The following is a 19,243-nucleotide window of genomic DNA, read 5'->3' as shown; positions in this document are numbered from 1 at the left end:
GAGAAGGACAGATTCATCAATGACCTTACGAAGAACAGATGTTATTTGCCTAGTATGCAACAAGATGTTGACAAGTGGACCAGGCAGTGTGAATGTAGCATGTCAGCAAAGATGTATAAGCCGTCAATAAAACGTTCCATAAGCAGTCTGTTTGCTAATAAACCCCCAGCAGTTTACATGGCGATTAAAAAGAATGCTGTACGAGAACACTGTCGATTTATGGGATCAAGAAATAAAGAATAACCAGATATCATCCTACTGGTGAATGGATTCATCGGTACTAAAGTAACTTACTAATGCAGTAGAATTTGCATCCCAAACAACATCAATGAAAGTCCAGAATACGAGGGAACTACTCAGTGGAAATATTTGGATTAAAGGGACCCCTAATGCAGCCCATGTTTTGCTTGGAAATCACCAACCGGGATGGAATAAGAGTCAGGATGCTTGGAATCATAGCTCGTATGAAGTCATACATAAACTTGAAGATAACGTTCATCTTGCAGATGGTATTGGACCGGCTAAAACTGTAACCTGGACGAAAATAGAGAATTAGAATTAGGTATTCCGAGGATAGTGATGAAGCTGAGGGCAGCTTTTCAAGAGCAAAGTCGAGTTTAGGTGGACTAGATGGAGATGGCACATCCGAAGAAAGCGTCCCTTATCGGACAATTCACAACAAAGCATGGTACTACATAAGTTACATAAGTTTTCTATCATAATGTTCTTGGTCAATAGATTGAAGCTAGTGTTATTTATGAACAACTTAGTTGTGCAACATCTTATTTTGCATTATATGACTTCCTATGGTTTAGCAGATGAAGGCTTGAATTTATATTCGGAAGATAGATGATCCAATTTCACAGGAGTACTTCATTTTCTTTGCGATATATTTTTCATTTTACGTTTATAGTAAAACTCGTTTTACCAGAGTGTACTGTTTTGATGTAATACAAATGAGCTTTGGCTTGAGAATTTACGTGACACGCATTTTTCCTTACTTAGGCAGAGTGTTAGTCTTGTAACTCTGTACTAGTGTATGTGTCATGTTAATAGATGTGTTAATCTTCTATATAAACACCAGCATTTGTCCTTCTGTCTTTCGTTCTCTTGCCAAACAATAGGTTGAGATTTCGAAACTCGCTGCGGAATCCCAGATTTTTAAAATCCTTTTTGTATTGTTCAAACTTTCTTTGAAGCGCGCTCATCCCAATTTGTTATATATTTTTTTTTATTCCAGGGCAATTAACCTAGTTTCTTAAATAGTATTTTCATCGCATCCCAATTATTTTATGTACAGTGTACATCATACGTTTACTTTCAATGGTCTACACCTTGATTGGTTCAGACAAGCAAATATCTTTCACTAACATTTTATAATATTGTAAGAAAATTATCGTACATCTCAACCAGACATGATAATGTTGACGTGTTGAATCATTTATTTTGACGCTTTACTGGCACGTGAATAATGACAAAGTATATGTTTTGATAAAGGTGAACGTTTAGAAATTGCAAGACGCATACTAATGTTTTAATTTTCATCATGTTTCGGTAAATGTGTCCTCACCAGGATATATTTCTTCAGTTACGTACGAATAGCAGGAAAGAAGAAAAAAAACGTGTGAATGAAACACACATTAAACATCATCGTAAAATGAATACATGTGAAATAATATATTCAGTTACCTAAACGTTTACTGATAAAAAGGTTATAGAAAATTGATTTTCCTTTTTAACAGCATAAACTTATTCAAAAGCACGTGAAAGAATTGGGATAAAAATACTTTATTGTGTCACTATGTGTATTTTTAAAATTTAAATTTGAAATGTTTTATTTGTTATTATTATGTCTTAAGTACATCTATCACAGGTTATCGATACATTAGGAGCAACTCCTATAAGAAAGTACTCAACATTAGCCTTTGTAACCATGTGCTTATTATAAGGCGAGTCCATGAAATGGCAAGGGCCACAACAAATTTACTTTCTTCGAACATCGTAGCCCTAAACACCGATCTTTGACTTCTTGAATTTGATGTTCGACGTTAGCGATATATATATGTTGCATTTTTTTTTATTTTATTGAATTTTAATGATCAGTAACTTTTATTATTTGTCAAGGGACAGAAAACAGGTTACAAATTTTGCAGTGCAGGAGCGCTGTAGCAGGGTATAACGCCATATTTCAGCACAAGATAGGCTATACATGGCGACCAGTATAACTGGTGGAGGAACAACCCTGGAAAACCCGGGAAGAATCACCGATCCACGGGAAGCTACTGGCAATCTGTCTCACATACCCACGTTAGCCGAGCCTGAGACTCGAACCCACGCAGACAGAGGTGAGAAAGCAGTGATCCGGAACGGTGAGCACTTTAGACCACTAGGCCACTCGGGGCCCCTGCAGTGCAGGAAAAATATTTATCTTAAGTTGGCATTCTATCAGTTGTTTTCTTTATTTCATTTCGTGTGTTTTACTTAAAATTAATTAATGTATCACAGATTGTATATTAAAAAATATGTGTAGCACTCATCATATCGCACCTTTCCCCAGCGATGCTTTCCATTTCAGTATGTTTCTAGCAATAACTCTCATGATTCTTCATGCTATTTTCATTGCAGGGAGACAAGAACCATGACAATTGGATCTTCACCTTGGCAACGCTTCTGAGTAGTACGCTTGTGTACAATGCTCTGGGAAAATTTGACCAAGACACATTGGAGAAGTTGAGGTACTTTTCTAGTATTCGGAAAGTCTGTAAAGCATTCCATCACACATTGCGTGATATTAGTGGATTAAATAATTTTCCAACAGCACATAATTTTATCAAAATGAAAAAGGGACGTACCGTGTTTGACCCAGAGCAATAACAAATCAATTTGCTTTATTATTGTAGATTATTTAATGCATTTGAACCTTCTTTGCAGGCAAATACGACACAAGTTTGCGCTCTAGCGATTTTAGGTATGATCGTAGCATCCGATTGGTGAATTATGTTAATCCTGTCAATATTTATTTCTTACCATCTAAGATAATTATTGTTATAATTATCATACAAATAATTTCGAATTTCAGGTCTGTCAAAAATTGTATCAACTGAATTACTTGTTTATGTAGTTTCCCTGAAAACGATAAGCAAAGTTTTAAAAATTTAAGAAAATATTCCTCTCGCGTCAGTTTGCCCTATTAGGTAATATTTATCGAGGTCGCTGCAAATCTTTTTCAGTTTTATCACGGAGATGTCGAAGCATGTTAAGATATCAGATAGTCCATTAAGCGAGAAAGGGGCCGAAGACTTGGACTTGTACTTCCCACTCTTTATCCTGACCCTGCGGGACTTCACTCTGGAGCTTGTATATAACGGTAGAGAAATAACCAGTGACGAGTATCTAGAAGAATGCTTGAACCTTCGCACGGGCAGCAGAGATTCCGACGCCAAATACAATACACCACGCATATGTATCAGAAAGTATTTCAGGAAGCGGAAGTGCTTTACGTTTGAAAGGCCCGGATCAAAGGCAACTCTAAAAAAGTTAGAAACTTTGACTGATAAAGATCTGGAAGAAGAATTCGTAGAAGACTCGAAGAAGTTCACAAAATTTGTATTCTGTGAATGTCTACCAAAAACATTGGACAACGGTCAACCAGTCAATGGAAGAAGTAAGACATAGTCTACCCATATTTATTAAAACGAAGTCAATTACACCAAAACGTTTTGTACAGTATGATCTTCGGATACTTTTAGATTTTTAGATAAGGACAAAGTTGATTGTTGGACTCTTATGTTTTGAAATTGGGACCTAATTTTGTGATATACATGGTAACACCTTTGACCTTGCAGTAGGTATATATATATATGTATATATATATATATATATATATATATATATATATATATATATATATATATATATATATATATATATATATATATATATATATATTATTGAGTCAGAGTTTCGACATAGCTTTAAGATTTTTGTTTTTAATAGTTTCATGTTTTAAAGCCAATCGTCGGTTAAACGGACGTCTTATAAAGTTGAGTAGTTTGTCCGTTATCTTTTGAATGCGTTTGTTTGTGCACATGACAATGTGTATTTGTTTGCTCACGCATGTGTGTGAAAGTACTCTCTTTTGTTTATATGTATATGTAATATGATTTCATGAACTGTTTGACATTATTTTATATGCATTGCTTTTTGATGACAATCTTGATATATGTGTACAGTAGAACCAGTCTTTTGAGGATTCTCAAGCATTCATTTTATTATTTTCTGAATTGCTTTCCTATATGCTGATGTTGACTATGTAAGGAATTTTAGACATTATTGCAATGTTACCCGTTTAGTCACCTGCCTAGTATACGAATTTTTCCTGCTAAGAAAGGTTTCATTATATATGAATATCTATCCATTTCAGTGAATTTTGAAATGTAAAGTATGTTAGGATGAACATTGATTGGATTGTGATTTCACAAGTGTGTAAGAGTACAGACTTGGCGTGGCGCAAGAATTCATTCTTTAGATTTTTTCTTATTCAAAGTTTTTAAACGAGGTCAGCGTGGTAATAAAATGCTTCAGTACTATTGGGCATGCTTTCTCATCAAATTAATCCATTATAGCAAATTCCACAGCGGACACTTGCTTCTTGTAGAAAATGCAAAATAACCATTCTCATAATTGTCTTATACGTCCTAGCACACAAGTTCTTTTTTTTATCATTCTTCAGTGTTTGCAACGTTGACTCGGGCATATGTTGAGGCAATTCGGGATGGGAAAATCCCGTGCATAGAGAGCGCCTTGGATATGATGGCACAGATTGAGAATACCAAGGCTGTAGAGGCCTGTGTTGGACTGTATGTGGAGAAGATGAGGAGCATGCTACAGTTACCAGTTCCGAATGATAACGTCCTATCAGAAGCCCATCATTGCTGTGCTAGCGATGCCATTGCCTTGTTCCTGAAAAAGGCTGTCTACGACCAAAAACAAGAGTATCAGAGGGAGGCGAATGTAAGTCTTTAACGATCATTTGGCCCAGAACTATATAAGGGAGAGTGAAAAACAATAGTATGGCATTATGTTGGTCAATTGGAAATTGGGTTAAAAAAGATAGTACTTGGATTTGGATACAGGTGGTTACTCTAGCTTGATTTTTGCTATCTACGTACTCGCTTGTATTCATTTTAAGTTCTATAGTAACTATTTGGATGCTATTTATAAAATTAAATAGATCCACTGTCAGTGATGAAACGAACGTCAGGTACTCGCTGGAACTGGTTTGTCATTAAGCACAGTATGAAGGTACACGAGAAGATAAAGGCACTAATTCTGTAGCAGTTTTGAGAAAGTCTAAACAGTAAAAAAATCTGAAGAATCGTAGTAGGAAGTAAATTGTGGTTTGCGCTAAATGCTGAAGAGATGTATGAAAAACAAATAAAACGAGAAAAGTGAAACTTTTTTCTATTCCTTTTGCATGGTGACCAATGCTTGCCCGGTAAAACTTATTGTCTGAATAATCGTATGTCACTTATTCACATGAAGAATAAAAAAATCAGTGAAGTATTTATAACTTATTGATTACATAGATACATGATTAAAAAAGCATAAAACAAAATGTTGGGATGTGCTGATGTAACTGAAATTCCTATACAATACATTTGTTCACACTTTCTTTTAGCCTGTCTTGAACTGAGTATTTTGACTTATACAGGAGAAAATGAATGCTGAATATGACAGCTTCAAAAGACAGAACGAACAGGTGTCTGAGATCAGATCTAAGGAAGCTCTTTCACAGTTAAACAGGATTATTGAGGAAAAGATCAAACAACAGTTGTACACATGCACAGGCGGATATAGTCTGTATCAGCAAGATATTATGAATATCAGAGACGAGTATGGGAAATTAACTGGCTTGGGCTGTAAGGTAATACACATGCTATTAATTTTATCACTTTTTTAAATAGATATATACTTATTCATTTGCTTGTAAATGATGTAGATTTAAAGACCTTTGCAAAGTAGACGTTAGAATAATAACTGATTCGTAAAATAAACTTTGCTAATTTTTCTTTCCATATTTTTTAAATGCAGAAACAAGAAACGCTTCTGAAATATTTAGAGAGCAAGTGGGTTGAAGGCCAAACCATTCTTCAGGCAGACCAACAAGTCACACAAAAGGAAAAGGAAGCAGAAAGTAAACATATTTTAGAATTTAATACATTGTGTGGATCTCTCGTATTTAAATAGTTTAAAAGTTTGTTAAAGATTGTAGCACAGATCGTTAAAATCAAAAGATCATCTTAAATTCAAGAAACGTTGAGTTGGAATTTTGAAAAATTACTAAAGTGTTTTTCAAATAATGGTAGTTCCGGTTATAACAAATTACTTGTCCGTTGTATAAATTTGAATGAAATTTTAGGAGATCAAATCTATAATTCTTATTTCAACAAAGTTTGGCTGAAGTGATATCTTTATTGAGTGGCGAAAAAATTTCTTATACAATTAATTATCAAATTTGCAATTTAAAGTATGCAATATTAAGTAATCTTCAAAATTGTACCTTTCCAAACATTGTTGTAGTTGAAAGACAAAAGGCAATCGCAGCAGAAAGACAAAAGGAGGAAGCAGAACGCATTGCCGTAATCCAGAGACAAAGGTTCGAAGATGAGACACGCCAAATGCAAGAAAATATTCGACAGCTGGAGCAAAAACAAGAAGAAGAGCTTAAAAACTTAATGGAACATCAGAACACAGTTCTTGAGAATCGACTGAAAGAACAAGAGCGGTTACTTAAGGAGGGGTTCAACACAGAAGCTGCCAAGCTGAGGAATGATATTGAGAGGTTACGTCAAGAGAACGAGAGAATCAGACATCAAGGGGGAGGAGGGGGAAGACGTGGGTGTCTGCTGTTGTAAATCAGCAATAATCTAGAACGCATTTTTAATTAATTCAGATATATCTGATGCACATGCTATTTGTACATGAAAAATATGTTGGTCTTCTTTTCTTAAAAGGAGAACAATAGTGAACAGTCTGTGGCCATTTTGGTTTAAAAAATATTAGATGTGTTACATGAAAAATGTCAATATTCTGAAGTTCTGGATTTATAACTTGTATTTCAGCTCATACTTGAAAATTAGACCTTTTTCCAATTTAGCATATGGCTGTGTTTGCTTTTGCGATCTCCTCTTTGCGGCATACAATATGGCAGCGGTCACTAAATATAGAAAAAGTTAATCGATCGCTTTTGAAAAACAGGTAGACCCGTTTTATCATATTTTACTGTACACTGACCTTTCCACACGAACCAATTTACCTCTAGTTTACAAAAAGTATGAGCGACATTACCCAATTTACTAATTTACCTATTCACACAAGTAGTGGCTACACTGGATAAATCTGGAGGATAATTTTTGAATATTGCTATTGCTGAACACACATGCCCCATTTAATTATGCTTTGCATAGAAAATTATATGTTTGGCACCTAAAGAAACGGAACAGTCTTAGTGGCGCAAATGATAATTCACACACACACGCACGCACGCACGCACGCACGCACACACACACACACGTACATACATACATACATACATATGGATTCAGCCAAAAAGCTTTTATACCACTGTTTCCACTTGTACAATGATATTATAACAATAAATTTTAGTCAATTAACTTTAAGTAGATAGGTCACCAACAAAGACATAATGACGTATTTGGTACCATAATCTGTGCTTTCTATTGAGATTGATATGACAAGAAAGAATGTTCCGGTGATATTGTGATTTTAGATTTGTAGAAAAATAATAATTTTGAATCCTTTTATATAACAGCATGAAGATTTGCATAACTTATAATATGTGTGTTCTAATGCTAATAAAAAATATTATGCAATGTTTAATTACCTGTGTATTCCGTTTATGACTTAAGCTAGTTAATATCATTCACTTAAATTTAGAAATAACATCAACTGTGAAATTGTCAAAAGTTCTTAAAACATAAATCATAGAAAATGACACATTTAAATGCTCAGAATTTAACGACCATTTTCTGTAATATTTTGAGAGACATTTATATGATAATGGTTTTGTATATAAATTTTCCATGTTCTAAAAACGTATATTGCACATACATTTTGCTTTTTTTGCTTATACTCTGCCCATAGCGTGGATTTGTAATAGTTATATATTAGTTTATCAAGGTGTACAGAATACGCCAAGTGCATCTAGAATCCCCGTGGGGATGGGTGTATCTTGTTTAAGACAGTCTTAACAACGGGGGTTCAAAGAAGATAAAAACCGAATCGTATATGACTTACTGATAAGTTTCTCCTTTTCTTGGCACAGTTAGAGAGATAAGACGATTAGTCTTTCTTATTGACAGCAAACAACAAACTATGGAGCCCGTAAAGTTTGCACATCGGATTTGTGCGAGGATAATAAATGTTTGACAAGTGTTGCTTTGCAGGACTCTAAAGGCAAATGTTGTACAGGTGCGAGGCCTGAATGACGACTAGACAAATGAATGAATGAATGAATGAATGAATACGAAGACAACATAGACAAAAACGACTTTGCGACTATTACATTACATTACGAAACAATGCACTAGAACGATCATTTTTGCGAGAAAATATTAAAGAAAATAATTTCTTTAAATGATAAATTAATTTGAAAAATATCAGAACTAGAGACAATATTGAATAATTCCCTGTTACAACCTCATAATACTAAAATGTAATGAATTTATTACTTGATAAATCTGTTTCGGTACTGTTATTCTTGTGGCCAATATTTCATCGTTAGTTTGCAATCAGAAGTGAAAGTACATACTAATGCCAGTGCAATCGGTTGGGGAACTCACCTATTTCAGGGTTTCTTCGGCAAAATGAAGGCTGTCATCAATACCTTTCAGTTCGGAAAGGGCCAACTCTTAGGGAAATTTGTCCTGATTATATCATACAAGTCTGTACTGGTGACCTACATTCTCAAAGGGGGGGGGGTGATTGGGTCAAAGGATCAAACCATTCATACAGAATGGTCCTTCCATCAATCAGTGTGTCTTTGGTAATATGCACTTTGGAGGCGTCCGATGATTGATCTTTCTGCATCAAGGTGGAATTATGTTAGCTACCTTCATCTCTCCCGTTCCGGACCCAGAACCTTGCACCGTGGACACACTGTCAATCAGTTTGGAGGGATTGTGGGACTTTTGTATATTCACCTAGTCTTGATACTGACAATCATAGAGAGGTTGATAACCCCTCTCGAATGGGACAACACCTTAGTTGATTGTCGCAAACAACTGCGGTCGCTGGTCTTCCTCCACTTAAAGTAGCGTCTTCTTCACTCCTGGATCTTGCTTTATCTTCGATTGTGGAGACGAACTTGAGAGCAAGAAGATGATCCACTCCACTCAGAAGGCTTAAGAGGGAAGATGGCATGTTTTCTTGGACTGATGCCAAGTCAGTTGCATCGCCCCTTTGATTGCGTCCATCCCTCAGCTGGAAGATTCTTTTCTCTTGCTTTACGAAGAGAAAAGATTGGCCCCAATTACAACCAAAGACTACTGCTCCATGATATCAGGCACATTCAGGCATCATGATATCAGGCACATTCAGGCATCATATCAGGCACATTCAGGCAGCATGATATCAGGCACATTCAGGCATCATGATGTCAGGCACATTCAGGCATCATGATATCAGGCACATTCAGGCATCATGATATCAGGCACATTCAGGCATCATGGCAAGAGGAGATTGGTTATGATTAAGATCTGTAAGACCCACTAGCTCATTTCGATCTGAATCGACCAAAAAGTCACTACCCTATTTCCGAAATGGATTCTGTCTTTAGTTTTTACATGGCTCAATCCATATAAATTCAACCTCGCTGAAACTTCTATTTCACAATATATCTCTCCAGATAGCCTTAGCTTCGGAACGCAGGGTGAGCGAGTTACATGCCCTTTTAGGTGACCCAAACTATCTTCAGTTCAGATCGGATGTTTCGCTGATTCTCATGAGGCAAATAGGCTTTGTGGCCAAAAAACGGTTGTCCTCAGTAGGCAGTCATTGAGTCGCCATATGCTTCCTCCCTTCATTAGGCACTTTGAGAGGGCAACCGTTTTGCACGACACTGCGCCCTCAAGAATTACGTGAAGCGCAAAGAGGCAAGGCCTCGCTTCAAAAGTAATCTTTCGACCTGGGACGTAACATAAGCTGTTGGCTGGCATGCAGGGTCATTCTTCTCAAGTTTTTATCTCAGGCAAACTCTGTATCTGGTGGGTTCTGTGGCGGTGACCCAAATGACTACCAGACTCAGTCAAAGTCAATACAGCCTCTTAGCTCTGCTCGATTTGCCAGTGATATTTTGGCTCTGTGTGTGTGTGTGTGTGTGTGTGTGTGTGTGTGATTTTGATTTATAACGTTGCTTTAAAAACATTTTCAGTCATATCCATATCGCTACGATAACTGCTGTGTGACAGTTTATAGTGATGTCTACGTGTCTGCAGCATGATGCCCCACCCAGTCACATTATACTGACACCAGGCCGACCAGTCCTAACACTAGCCTCCTAATGCTGAGTGCCTCGCGAGCGAGGCGATATTGGGATGTACAAAATTTTCAGTAATCACCTTGTTAACCTGATATAGCAGCAGGGAGGGCGAACCATACAAAATTTAGAAGGTTCCAAATGTCGAAATAAACCCTCCACAAAAAAGGGTTTTCAACCGGAAATAACGTCAACTACGTTTCAAGAGGAACCCTTGGAGATAAACCTCCTTGGGGGTCCTCCTGAGTTAGTCCAAATATGGTTTCTGGTTGAAAAAACCATTATTGGCGCTTCGATTACAAAAAATGAACCAATTCGTTGTCGTCGCCCTCCCAGCTGCTATGAATTAAAAATTGCTATACTAAATGATGGTACATTCGGAATCTTACACAGCTAGACTAGCCAGAGAGCGAGAAGAAGCACTTAAGAAATATATCCCTGTAAAAGAGGAGTTTAAAAAAAATGTGCAATCCCGGCAGGAAGCACAAGTTGAGTACGCAGCGGAAACGGAAAAGTTGTTTAAACCTATTACCGCGGTTACTGGAGATGTTTTAACTGCCATTAGGGGACCTAAAAATGAAGCAGGTGAGAAACAAAAAAGTCTTATTCAAGTATTAAAAGAAACTGCTGAAAAAATGGCTGCCGTGCAACCTCAACCTGAAGGTGCTGTTGGAGAACCAAAAAAGAAAAAAAGGATAATTGATCCTAGGGAGAGATTTAATGAAGCGGGTCTAGACGAAATTCGAAAATATACGACAGAAAAAATCCCGGATATAGCCGGATTTGGAAAGTTTGCTGCCAAAAGATTTAATTCCAGAGGTGACATTTTAGATCCCAAGTATATTAAAGTAGATAGAAACACGTGGCATGATTGGTTGTATAAAATACATCGAGGTAATAAACAAATAGACAAAACAAGCAATAATTATAAAATTTATTTGATGGAGATAGCGAATTATGATATGGAGCAAAAAGAACGACAAGAGGAAGAGAAAGAACTAAAACAAGAGAAAAAGGAACGAGAAAAACAAAAAGAACGACAAACAGCGCTGGCAAAAAAAGAGAACTGCAACAGGAAATACGAGAACAAAAGAAAAAAGAAAAACAAAAGAAAAAAAACCCTTCTATTACTGTTCCGCATTATGAGCTTCCCCTGTACCCTGAAGAAGAAAAAGACCAGGATGATCCTGTTTTATATCAACTTCCTCCGTCTCAGCAGCAAATAGAACGACAACAATCTCAGCTCGGGTCCGAATTACCATTGAATCCTGCAGAGATGTTTAACGAAAAATCTCTCGAAGATATTATCGGTATGGTACCGGGTTCTTTAGTTGATGTAGCTATAAAACCTAAATTTAGAGAGAAATATTTAAAACCTCAATATGTTGAAAAAGTAACACCTGAGCATTGGCCTGCTGCAGTATATTTTACCGCTAACAAATTACATGTTGACCTAAATGATCCTGGTTACTTATCATATATGCAAAAGGTCGAAAAAGGACGACCAAAAGGTAAGCCTAACACCGGTGCTACTGGCAGTGGTTTAGAAAGTGGTTTTATTCCCTGCCCTGATAGTATCTTCAATGATGTTTCGCGAAGTTCTCATAGGAGGAAAACGAGCCGGAAACAACTCACCAGAAATAATTAATGAAGCAGCTGATATCTGTTGGCGATTATTTCAAGGTGGTGTCATGGATGCTAGTATTTACCGAGAACTCGTTGATGAACTCGTTGATGATTACAGCGATTAAACAATAGTAAATAACATAACATGGTCATATATAACAGACATACACCTGTGCAGATGAGAGCAGTAAACTAACGATTACCAATCTATAGAGCAACTTACGGAGACGGACTTGGTGATGTGACTCAAAGATTATTTGCAGGGTTAGCACCAAAATTTGGTCCTCTTGCAAAACAATTATCGGTGAAAGCCATTAACGTGGTTGCCGAAAAAGTTCCTGGTGCAATTGTTAGTGCTGCTGGTAGGGCGCTCTCAGCAATCAAAGAAAGACTAGCGCGATTAATAAGATGAAAATCAGCACCGGTGAAATTACCGAGCACTAAAATTATGCCCGTGGATGTCAGTAAGGTGATAAATCAAGCTGCAAATCAGAGACTAGCAGCGTTAATAAATCAGGAATCTGACGCACAAAAAAATATAACAGCAAATTTGATAGCGGGAAGTGGACTTCGTGTGCGACGATGATAATCACCATTTGGAAAAATACGCAATAGTATAAAATGTTCAAACGCATATCCGACCCAGCATTTAACATAGATGAGCCGGTCGAGCGAGATTACTCAGTGCGTGATTATCAATTTTATTGCTATAATGCAGTTAAACCGGGAGACCGAGGGCGTATCGAACTTCAAGTTCATGATACAAGTAGATATTTCCTACCTTGTGAGGCGTTTATTGAAGTAGAAGGTGAACTTGTAAGGGCGGATGGTAATAACTATGGCGCCAATGACCGAGTTGGTTTTGTCAACAACGGGATCATGGCATTGTTTAGTAGCGCCACCTACATGATTAATGGAAAAAATATCGAATCGATTCATAATGATGTCGATGTTGCTACAACAATAATTGGTCTAGCAAGATATTCTGACGACTTTACAAGATCGGCTGGTCCATCAATGATGTTTGCTAAAGATATTACCAACAACGCCGACCATATTCAGTATATTAAGTTGCGAACACCACAAAAATACTGCAAGCAATCCACAACCAGTTGATTTTGAACATGAAACTAGACCAGTTGATGTATTTGATATTATAAAAGATACTAGCGCGACTTACAACTTAGGATTTGCAACACGCCGAGCAATATTGTCAGGAGATAATAAAAGTTTTTCATGCGCGATTCCACTAGATCATATTTTTGGATTTTGCAGAAGTGTTAGAAAGGTCATCTTTGGAGCTAAACACACAGTTGTGCTTTACAGAAAAAACGACGACAATGATGTGATTTGGCGAAGAGCTGTCCATGCCGGCCAAGTAAAAGTAACAAAACTTTCACTGCGGATGCCGGTATTAACTCCATCGATCACAGAAGAGCCACGATTACTTTCTTTTATGAATCAAGGTGGTAAATTATTGTTAGCGTGGTTTACAGTAACCACAGACGCCATTCAAAGTTCTGTCAGAGATGTATTTACTTGGCATATAGCATCACAACAAGGTGTTTCTGCGCCACGACATATTTTTATTGCGTTGCAAGATATTCGCCACGTGAATAATCAGGAATGGTTTCATATGATATTTGACAAACTTGACGTTACCGAGGTTTCGTTGAGAATAAACGGACAACAAGAACCATCCGAAGATATATCATTAAGTTTTACAAATAATCATGTAACACAAATATCACAGTTTGATTTTACAAAGTTGTACCCGTTTTATTACTTTTTGCTGGAGCATCTTGATTTATCCAAGCAGTCTGTTGTTGATATCCACTTCCGAGCTCGTGTTGGTACATTACCAAAAATCGCTGATGGTCCGCCAATTGTTTATGATCCTTACAGAGCAATTGCTGTTATACTCAGTGATAAGGCAATGTTACTTGAAGGTATTAGTGGCCGAATGAGAGTCGTTAATGCGTCAGTAGAAAACATATAGACAATTAGATCAATCGCGTTAATTATAAAATGTCATATAATCACGTTAATGCTACTTTGACCTCTGGTCAGATAAAGAAATTACAATCGAAAAACGAGAGTGTGTGTGGGGCAACGATAACACTAAAAAATGATAAAATCGCTAATGGCGGCCCAAACAAGTTATCGCTGACTAAAACTCAACTAAAACATTTCAATAAAGCAAAGCAAGCAAAAACCGGAGTTCAACTTGATTTCGCTCCAAAAGCCATGAAGGATATGATTAAAACCGGTGGTATATTTCCACTTCTCGCAGCAATACCAGCATTAATAGCTGCTGCTGCCCCAGCTGTCGCAAAAGCAGCCGCGTTAGGAGCTGTTGGAACAGCTGCTGGAATGGCATTAAAGAAAGCAACTGGAAAAGGATACAAAAAAGGAGCGGGTCTAAGACTTCCAGGAACTCCGCCCTCATGGTACCCCAAACGGTTTTAACACAATACGAAGTATTGCACGCACCGATGTCAAATTTTGATTTGCTCGATGCTGCTAAACAACTTAAAATAAAAAATTTCAGAGGTGTTTTTATGCGAGATCAATTACCACAACAATCGAATAATCCAGAAACTGGAATTATTAACCTCGATAACAGCGATGGTTCAGGAACTCACTGGGTTGCTTACGCGATTGATCCACGTGGAATCATCCATTTCGATTCGTATGGGTTAGCACCGCCAGTTGAATTCCTCAAGTACGCACGAAGCATTCCCATTCCAGTTTGGTACTCAACGCTACCAGAACAAACACTAACCGATCCACCAATATGTGGCCGTGAAGTATTAAATGTTCTTGACGCGATATCAAAATCAACCAAACCGCCTCACAACGTCGTGCACGAATATACCGCGGGTCGATTTAACATTTTAAACAATCCTTAAAGAATAATGGTAGATATTTACGGAAGATCTCTCATCAAAGCAAAGATAAAAACGCGGTGATGTAGTTTATCAAAATATGCGACCAAAGATGAAATCGACAAGCTTTTATCGTTGTCCGGGATAGACCCAGATGAGGTTGTTATTTTTCAGGACCGACATGGCAAGCTAAAAACCAGCAATATCAAATGTAATGACATAGTTCTCAGGGTTTTTGGAGCTAACCCCGGATAACATACCTGTGTTTATTGACAGCGGAAAAATCAGAGACTCAAGTATATCGTTTACAACCATCAGAGATGAAATTGCAAAAAGCGTTGCTAATCGCCTAAAAAACACCGGTGACACAATGAGAGGTGAATAGTTGTTCTAAGAGATCCAACATCCGACGAAGATGCTGCAACGAAAAAATATGTTGACACTTTAGACAATAAATTATCCACGCTGCGGGCCGAGTATGACGTTCACGCAAACGCGTTTTCAAATCTTCGTAGAAACTTTAGAAAAATTAATGAAACAGCAGAAGAATTCTTTGGTGATCCACTCACCGTCGACATAAAACTTTCTGATATCAAAACCAACATTGACACGATCAAACAAACACAGCAAGATATCGTAAGTGGGATTCCTGAAATTGTTAACAAAACCAGTTTGATTAAAATTCCACCTGGAGTTACTCCAGGGCATTTTATCAACATAGTATACACGGTATCATCTGGATTCGCAACATGGTCTAAACAAAATAATACTATCAAATATACCGCAACAGCCAATGGAGTGTATAGGTTTTCTGTATACGGTGCTGCAAAAGTTGAGATTTTCACAACATATCCCTGGCAACATTCCACCTACAAGTTTTCCGGGGTTGTTGCTATCATATTAAACAAGGGAACCGAAGAAGAGTTTATACTGGAAGCAGCCGATAAGACATTAAACGCAACATCCTACTGGTGGTGTTTGGAATTTGTAGCCGAAACACTTCAATTGGTTACTGCGTAAGATAATAAATGGCCCTGACAGCATCAACGACAACATTAGATATGCAACAATATAGATATGATCGAGTACGCGAATGGCAATCAGAGTTAAAAACCCTCATCGACAAATACAACCTAAAAGTAAAAAAATATAAACGACGAGCAGTCATCCTGGATGCGTTAGTATACTCAGTATCCGCGTTAGTTGCATCCACCGGAGTAGTATTATCAGCGCTAACACCAGTAACAATCGCAGTAACGATATGTGTCTCTTCATCAGCGGCAATCGCAGGTGTTTTTAACATAATCGCGAAAAAATATCCTCATGCACGAGCACCCCCGAGTGGCCGAGTGGTCTAAAGCGCTCTTCGTTACGGATCACTGCCATCTCACCTATGGCTGCGGCGGTTCGAGTCTAAGATTCAGCCAATGTGGGCATGTGAGAAAGCTTGCCAGTAGCTTATCGTGGGTCGGTGGTTCTTTCCGGGGTTTTCCGGGTTCTTCCTCCACCATTAATACTGGCCGCCATGTATAGCCCTATCGTGCTGAAAAATGGCGTTAAACCCCACAACAACAACAACAACAACATCATGCACGAGCACAAAATTGCACGATTATGTCATACAACTAAACACATCCACATCCGCATACACAAAATTATCGTCGCTGATATCATCAAGCCTCAACGACGAAGCAATATCAGATTCCGAATTCGCTCTAATGGTTAAGATATACGAAAACTGCACCCGCCATTTAAAAACAACAAAGATAAATAATGACAGAATTACTTCAACAGATAGTCGAAAATACAAGCCCCCCAAAAAATTCAATGATAACGGTAAGCTCGACAAACAATGAATTTAGTAATAATTTTGCAACTGCAATTCCCGTAAAAGAAATCGCACTAGCACAATTACGAGTATACCACAGTTGGCGCAATATAAGATCAAAATCATTTGGTGGATTACCAAAGAATAATTCGTTTGTGTTCACAAATAAAAACCGACCAGATGGCACTCCCGACTGGAACGTCATTGGGATACCAACCGGGTCTTATCAAATCGAAGAAATCGATGAGGAATTACAACGTCGAATAAGAAATATCACAGGAAAATAATCCCAGATAAAAATAACCGTTCATGAACCAACCCTGTCTTATGCAATCGAAATAAGCACCCCCGACTACGCTGTGATTGTATATCAGAGTTCGATCAGAACAGTGTTAGGATGGCCTGAAATCCCACCCGAGGCACCACCGATACCACCAGAACCGAAAAAGTCTGATTATGTCACAGATAAAACTTCATACCACGATATGGCACCATTATACAAGGATCTTTTACTTAGAATAAGAAATTCACCGCTGTGTGAAGATGCGATGGATATTAAGTATAGAGATGAGGGTGATGGAACCGAATTTTGGTCATTTGGTGCTGAAAGAAACCTACTTAGTCCAAATCAAATTTTTAGATACTTCAGCGAAATTAATGAAGAACATAAAAAAACTACAGCAACTGCGGCAGCTCTTTCAAGAACATCTTTCTGATATAACTTCACGCGACAAGATTATTAAACACGTAGAAATGCTAAATCAGCTTGCATCCGACATGGAATATATCAACTATCGGGTAATTCAGATAATGATTTCCTCCGGAGTAGACAGTGATTTTAAGCACCGATTTTTAACTGCACGCTCGTTAACAGAAGCAGATCTGCCAAATTATAAATTCCCTCAGTATAGTGTTCCCGAACAAAAAAAAGTCAATCAGCGATCTCATTGATGAGTTCTTTCCCGACATACTCGCACATTACCACCGGCAACTATTCTCCGGCACAACAATGACCCAGAAGGGACAGGCCGACATGTATCCCGGAAATTGTAAATATAACCCTGGTGGTCGCGGTCAATCTTGTGTGTGATGTCATTGATGACAGCTACAGCACGGACACAACAGTATCAAATGGAGCCCAGCAAGGATTTGTTCTTTATTCATTCACCCCGAAAGAACCACCTGGATATCTGATTGTGCAAGAGCCGATCAATCAGGTTTATTTGCAGTGTTATAATCCACTGTTATCAAGAATAAATTTCAAACTAACAGACCAATCTTGTCACCTTCTGGATTTAAGGCTTGAAACACTACATATTAATCTACTTGTAAAGTCTTAAGACTTTTATCCTAAGGATTTCTATCCTAAAAATCTCATTTAAGAAATAAAAAATAATTCTCCTGACAGTCAAGGTGGATATCTTTTTGCTGTCGCCCAGAATGATATGAAATTTATTTTTTTATGAAAAACTGTCAAATTTCTCAATTCTGAATGGTAATTAACTATTCAAAATCATGAAAATCGTCCGATTTGCTACTTCGGAAGTGTATTTAGCTAGTCAAAATCATAAAAATCGTCCGATTTGCTAATTTTGAAAGGATGTTTACTGTCAAAATCATGCGAATTCAGTAAAAAAATATTTCTGCAAAGAAATTTACTTTTTCCTGACAGACCCTGATTTCTAATTAATCAAACGAGTATTATATAATGTGCCAGCACGTGAAGGTTTTTATACACGACAAACAAGCTCTTGAAAACTACATCAAAGAGGTGTTTATGCAGTCCCCGGTCAACACAGTTGATTTAGTTATTGATGTATTCGGTAATGAAGACTTTTTATTAACGCAGGGACAGTTAGATGAACTGCGACAAAAACGTATTTGTATGATCACATGTGACAGAGACCAGATTTTAAATTACGCGCATTCCTTCATTAAATTTGATCGGCTTAAAGAAATATTATTTAACTCATTAGATGCAGGTCAGATTGATACAAGTGAAAATAACTCATCAGATTGATGCAGGTCAGATTGATGTAGGTAAAAAAAATATTATCTGTATCAGATTGATGCAGGTAAAAAATATTTTTTTTACTGTCAGTGCAACCAGACTGACATTCTACTTTCAATTTCATTTCCCAGTAATCAAAGGGTTTAACTCTCGATCGCTTCACGATCTGATATAATTTTTTTCAATGTCTTGCACGAGTATGCATTACCTTCCTAGCTTCGTATTCTTCAGATAATGCTGATCTAATTATTTCGATTGCATGGCAGAGAATGACAAATTCATCAAGTCGCTGTTCTTCTATTGTAGCTAGTGATTTATATAACTCTGTCTGG

The 19,243-nt window shown here is 37.4% G+C and overlaps 1 protein-coding gene across 2 annotated transcripts in view; it reads left to right on the top strand.

Moving 5' to 3' along the window:
- LOC149778413 (guanylate-binding protein 3-like) overlaps positions 1 to 7,902 on the top strand; it is a 57,364-nt gene extending 49,462 nt beyond the window's left edge. For both annotated transcript variants that reach the window (XM_089939232.1, XM_089939231.1), the window contains exons 4-9: positions 2,626 to 2,735; positions 3,231 to 3,664; positions 4,733 to 5,013; positions 5,714 to 5,926; positions 6,094 to 6,196; positions 6,583 to 7,902. In XM_089939232.1, coding sequence (XP_089795358.1) covers positions 2,626 to 2,735; positions 3,231 to 3,664; positions 4,733 to 5,013; positions 5,714 to 5,926; positions 6,094 to 6,196; positions 6,583 to 6,917 — 1,476 coding nt within the window. In that variant the 3' untranslated portion in view covers positions 6,918 to 7,902. The remainder of the gene's footprint in view (positions 1 to 2,625; positions 2,736 to 3,230; positions 3,665 to 4,732; positions 5,014 to 5,713; positions 5,927 to 6,093; positions 6,197 to 6,582) is intronic.
- The last annotated feature ends 11,341 nt before the right edge of the window (positions 7,903 to 19,243 follow it).

Source organism: Sinohyriopsis cumingii, chromosome 17, assembly GCF_028554795.1.
Source record: "Sinohyriopsis cumingii isolate HCF-2022 chromosome 17, ASM2855479v2, whole genome shotgun sequence".
NCBI classification, from domain to species: Eukaryota; Metazoa; Mollusca; class Bivalvia; order Unionida; family Unionidae; genus Sinohyriopsis; species Sinohyriopsis cumingii.
This window is presented reverse-complemented; position numbering and strand designations above follow the sequence as displayed.